At 40.9% G+C, this 6,038-nt stretch overlaps 1 protein-coding gene across 1 annotated transcript in view; it reads right to left on the reverse strand.

The window, feature by feature from the left end:
- Positions 1 to 904: 904 nt before the first annotated feature.
- LOC119357681 (BTB/POZ and MATH domain-containing protein 1-like) overlaps positions 905 to 6,038 on the reverse strand; it is a gene marked incomplete at its 5' end in the record, with an annotated part of 6,205 nt that continues 1,071 nt past the window's right edge. The window contains 3 exons of the mRNA XM_037624548.1: positions 905 to 1,548; positions 2,437 to 2,713; positions 3,693 to 4,041. Of these exons, the coding sequence (XP_037480445.1) occupies positions 1,373 to 1,548; positions 2,437 to 2,713; positions 3,693 to 4,041 (802 nt within the window). The remainder of the gene's footprint in view (positions 1,549 to 2,436; positions 2,714 to 3,692; positions 4,042 to 6,038) is intronic.

The raw sequence follows: 6,038 nt of genomic DNA on the forward strand, positions 1-6,038 counted from the left end.
AAGGAAGAACCAGCGTAGGAGCAGGCAGTTGATTTGGTGAAGTTGGTCCATTTGGAGGGACTTGAGATTTTTTTGGGGGGGAGGGGGGTGTGTGGGGGTGGGGGGGTGCCTGATTAGGTGGCATTTGTTAGTTCAGGCTGTCCGCCCGGACGTTTAGACTAGCCACAGTGAAGAGTAACTTAGGTGTGGTGTCATGCAAAGCTTCATTTATTAGATTATAGACTTATATTGCATTGAGAGATGTGATGTTACAGTAACTAGCTAAGTTACTAGAACTATCTCTCTCTTCATTAATTCATTGCCACATAGATAAATTTGCTAAGTTGGACTCGAAGTTACTGCTGAAGTTACTCCCACTGTAACTAGTCTTAGGGGCAACCAGCGGTCTAGTTGTACATGCTTTTTTTACATCACTCTTCTTTCATAAATAATCCCCTCTTTATTAAACCACAATCAACATTGCATCTTGAAATGAGCTCACCAGTAAGCTCGTCTAAGAAAATATTTCAATGATTTCCATTTTTGCTTTCTCATGAGCAATCACATTAGATTCTCTAAAGCAATGAACAAAAGAGGTAGACAGGAATTCACAAGCTATATGATAACAGTCATCCACAATAGCCTCTGCAGGTCCATTGTTCAACAAGTTGAGTAGCTCCAAGCTGTCCAAATTCACAATAAGCTTGTTGCAGCCCGCCCCAAGTAGTAAACCATGCCTGAGAACTATTGCTTCATCTGTAGATGCTCTCAATGGCAAATACTGCAAATTAAGTGAGGATCTACAAAAATTGAACTTTGTGAGAAAACAGTTCAATTCCTAAGTTGAATGCTTAAAACCATTAGCACTCTCACGTAGCAGCAAAACCACACCAAACCACTCGCAAATTTTAGGACTCGTAGGACAAAAGCAAACACAAGAACTTTAAACATACGGATTCAATTCAAATAGATCTCATTGGGTTACACATTTCAATTCAATACAACTAGTCATGCAGACGACTAGGAATCAACAAGGCTGACCTAGCACAAACCAATTTCTGTGGACACATCCTGCGGTTTTATTTCTGCTTGATCAAACCTTGTACCGGTCAGGTCAGTCAACCCTCGCCGCGCCACCTGTGTGTGTGTGCACTTATGACCACAGGCTGCAAAGTAACAGAGCTTCGCAGCAAATGCAATTGTAGGCCAGTCAGTTGAATATATATCAGCAACAACGAGCTCCAGACTAGCATCACGGCTGAGGATGAAGATGAAGATCAGAATCACAAGACAAACACCGATACACACTACAGCATGCCACATGCATGCTGTTATAGGAACACTTTACAGCACAACAGCCATGGAACTCCTTCTAGGCTGACCTGGGGAGCAGTTAAAGTCTTGGTTTCACACGTCTTCCATTGGCATCGCCACCATCCAGCACTTCGTTGGAATATAAGCAGGGGGGCACGGCGTGGTCTCCTACCTTCGCAACATACTCCAGAAGCTCGGTCAGGAGAGAAGGGCAGCTTTGCTGCAAATAATCGAATCCTTCGGTTTGCATGACAGCTGCACAAGAAAGAACGGTGTGACAGATTAGGATTTCAGATCACATGCTATGGTTCCAAAACCAAGGGTATCAGTTTGCATAGAAAAAGAAAAATACTCATCGCTTTTTCATATATTCAAGATGCTTGTGGCTTGGTTGGTAGTAAATACATACTGCAAGGTCAAGGGTACAACTAATAGGTCAGACACTAGCAAAAGGTTCACGCAGCATACCATTGACCAATAAGCAGCGGCAAAGAGTTCATAGCCTGACAGACTCTCGAAAAATTTAAGTACTACTCCCTCCGTTCCTAAATATAATAAGTCTTTCTAGAGATTCCAATATGGACGTTTAGATCACTAAAGTAGTGATCTAATGTAAGATCGTTTAGAGTAAACGATCTTATATTGGTTCACGGAGGGAGTATATTGGCACAACTTGTTTTGCATCAGCGGAACTCATGTTCACAACTTCACATGGAAGACCATAAAAGCCATAGCCTTGTGGTATACCACTAAATTAATCAAAGAGCAAATCTAGGCTACTCGTGTCAAAAGCCTCAACAAATTCATGTTGCAGCTTATGTGATCCTGAGTACACTGATGGATGTTTACTGACACTCCCATTTCAGTGTTCATGCAGTATGTATGCCGGAGTGGTCATGGGATCTGATAGGCAACTCAGTTGTAGTACTTAGAATTGTAGTACTCCCTCCATCCCATAATATAAGAGCGTTTTTTACACTAGTGTAGTGTCAGAAACGCTCTTATATCATGGGACGGAGGGAGTACTTCTTGGCATTGTAGTTCAACATATATGCTAACAAATTCTATAGCAACAAGTCGGATATCGCCAAATTCTATAGCAAAACATATTCTCAGGCTTAAATTCAGAAGAATGCTGGCTACCTTTCAAATTTTCCGGCGAGGCCACGAATTTCAAGCAAACAGTTTTTAGCTGGTGGCAATGGTGCTGTTCAGCCAGTGCCAAAGTATTTGCAACTGTGTTTATCGCAACGTCTTCACATAGCTTGAGTTCAGAAAGCAGCTTTAGTCTCTCCAATGCATACCGATCAGCAGCTGCAAGCAAATGCTGAGCCATCAAAGTGGAAACCCAAGTCGTATTTAGACCAGTAAGCTCTTCTATATTGGGCAACTCATCCCAATACATAAAATGGAGCAAGGCCTGCAAAGTAGAATATGATGCTTACCAAGTCAGCTCAAGTGATAGAAGGTTTCAAAAGGCAAAGAAAATGGATGAACCATATTTCTGCACAGCTAAGAGAATGCAAGTGTTTATAGTAAAAAGATAGAAGACCAAGTTAAACTTGATGAACTAGAGCCTCGAACTACGCTGATTACAGCTTAGAGTGCAGCTAGTAGCTCAAAACTATTATAGTTCCTAGCAGCATATTCCATCAAACTGATTGCCCTAAAAATTATGGAGCAAAAACAGCATATCTGCACTGCGTTATCCTTTACCGGATTTCAGGTACTATAAATAGTTCACAGAACAAAGGAAAAACCTTTAACTTGCTTACTTACGAAGCCTTTTATCCCAAACAAGTTGGGGTAGGCTAGATATGAAACCCTTTCACGAGGACTTCCCAGGAGGTCACCCATCCTAGTACTACTCTCGCCCAAATGGGTTTCATACCCAAAAGACTGGCTAGTTTTTACGTTGGCTCGCCAAGCCTATCACAACCCTTAGATATGAAACCCTTTCACGAGGACTTCCTAGGAGGTCACCCATCCTAGTACTATTCTCGCTCAAATGGGTTCCATACCTATGGGACTGGCTAGTTTTTACGTTGGCTCGCCAAGCCTATCACAACCCTCCTCCTTTACCCGGGCTTGGGACCGGCTATGCCTAGAAGACATAGGCGATCCAAAAATGAAATCGTGACAGTTATACTGAAACTCCCATTTCCAGATGTTACGGTATAATATTATGCACCAAGGCACTAAAGTTATGTTTCGAGCAGGTTGTTTTTACAAAAAGTAACTAACTTACTTCCAATTCAATAATAATGAGATAAAAAAAAGGTTGCAAGGTGAAAGTGTCAAGACTTTATGGCAGTAAAAGACGACATGGTAGTAGTTAATTAGGCAGGAACAGACAGCATGGGAGATAAATAAAATGAACAGAAGAAGCCATGTAAAACCTTGAACACTGGAGCCTCCATGTCTTCAATCTTTATGCACTTCATGTTTTTATCCTTCATGGGACCAAAGAGCTGTGCCCTAAAAACTGGTGATCGGGCTGCAAGAACCACCTTGTGAGCAGGAAACATCTCTTCATCAACTTCAAATGTTATGTCAGTTCTCTTTCCACTGGTCAACAAATGCCCAATATGCTGAGACATGTCAGATTGTGGCACTGGTATGCTGTATATCTCTGGCCCTTCAGTATGTGACTGAACAACACCAACGGTGCAGTTTACCAGAAGGCAATCATCTTTGAGATAATCTGATGTTTCCAGGCCAGAGCGTTTGAAGAAACGTTTGTAACCCCTGCAAGATGTGCAGAAATAAGTTAGGAAGTTACTTGTGAAGTTGCTTTAGTTACTGCACGGCAAGCAAAATCAGGGTTCAATGCATACAGTAATATCAAACAGCTAAACCAAGAAGCTATTCAAACAGGATGGACAGATACACGTGGTCAAACAAGCGAAGTGAGAACACGGATAAATCATACATGTTTACATGAACCGCTTGCTCTACACTGTATTCTATCAATTTACATAACATCCAGAAACACGACTACAAGCAAGAATGCCAAATAAAAGATAGGAAGTGGAACCAAACACAATAAAATACTCATCATTAGATGACATGCATCTCTAATCCTATAGAGAAAGAGTTGTCATTTGATGCATAGGATAGGAATTTTTCCATTGAGTCTAGGCTAATGTTTTTTTCCCTCTGAAATGTGAAGAATTGATTCCTATCCTACATAGGAATAGGAATTCATTCCTACAAACCAAAGGGCTCCAAAGGAATTTTTCCTACAAAGTTCCTATCCTTTAAGATTCCTATACAATATTCCTATGAACCAAAGGAGGCCATATCCTATGATTTTCCTATTCCTATATCATTGCTACCCTATGAACCAAAGGAGGCCTATGATGTCATCCAACAAGGAACTACAACCACACCTAGATGGTCACACTACTAACTTATACGAGACACAACTGTCTAAGATTTGCGAAGGAACTACAATCTCATCCAACAAGAAAGTGCAATCTGATCCTAGGTATTTATTTAATCAGCAATTAGTTGGCAGGGCTGGGATCAACTCAAATACTTCCTCCATCCCAAAATAAGTGACTCAAGTTTGTACTAAAGTTAGTACAAAGTTGAGTCACTTATTCTGGGACGGAGGGAGTATATGCTTTCGCAAACACGAATGAGCTGGTAAATAATTTCCGTTACATCCACTGTAAGTCTATAAGCATACATTATCATATCAAAGTATCTTTGCTTCTGGAGAATACCATAGCGCCATAAATGTGCCAGACATATTAGGGCAACATAGCCTACAATACTCTTACCACAAAAAAATACAGAAACAACATATATATTAATGTCCCAGCACCATATAAATAGTAGTCCTATGCAATCCCAGATGACAAAAGGGCAATTCTCAACCTCACCAGATACTTATGTGAATCAACATATGGATCTCCAAGGAAACTTGAACATGATTGCTTCAATCAACTTTTGTGCTGCAACACTACCGGAGGAAGAGTGGTAGGCATATCAAGCTTAATGTGCCCATGTCTTATTCTGTGGTTATCAAATCGACAGATATAACCCAATCGGTAACAATGACCAACCATGCCTACAACAGAACTCCATACCATCATGGACTAACTTACTGGCCTAAAAACTAGCAAGGTAAATTTTCTAGTGCAGAACTGCAGATTTTTGAAAATAAACATCAAAACTACTTAACTTTACATTCCCAAAACAAAAACAATAGCATTCAGCCCCAATGAATTGACACCCAGTTAAGACATAATACGAAACAGAAGACAGCATAACAATTCTTATTATAAAGCATGAACAGACATGCAGCAGAGCAGCTAAGTAGCCAACTCCAGCAAACTAAGCTATATAAACTGAATCCCTAGGACATATACAGAACGAACCAAGCTACACATGTATACATATGGGGGGTGATTACCACGACAAGTAATTTGGAACGGAGGGAGTAGATGAGATCTAACAAAGTCACATCTAACTTTTATACCATTTGATTTTACGCGGAGATTCATGGGATTTTTTTTGTTTGATTAATTATATAGTGTAGGAGCTAGATGTGACCTAGTTAATTCTCATCTAGATGAGAATTAGCAAATCCGGCTTTGAAGGATGCGGTGTAGCCTGTGCGGAGTAGAGTATATGTAGATCTGCCTGTGGGGAGAAGGCAGCCCCTCTGCCATCTTGTCTCTTCCTCCTGGCCCCCTCGTTAAGAAATTCCCCGGGTCGCGACATAACACCGCCGA

The sequence above is a fragment of the Triticum dicoccoides genome, chromosome 2A, assembly GCF_002162155.2.
Source record: "Triticum dicoccoides isolate Atlit2015 ecotype Zavitan chromosome 2A, WEW_v2.0, whole genome shotgun sequence".
Lineage (NCBI taxonomy): Eukaryota > Viridiplantae > Streptophyta > Magnoliopsida > Poales > Poaceae > Triticum > Triticum dicoccoides.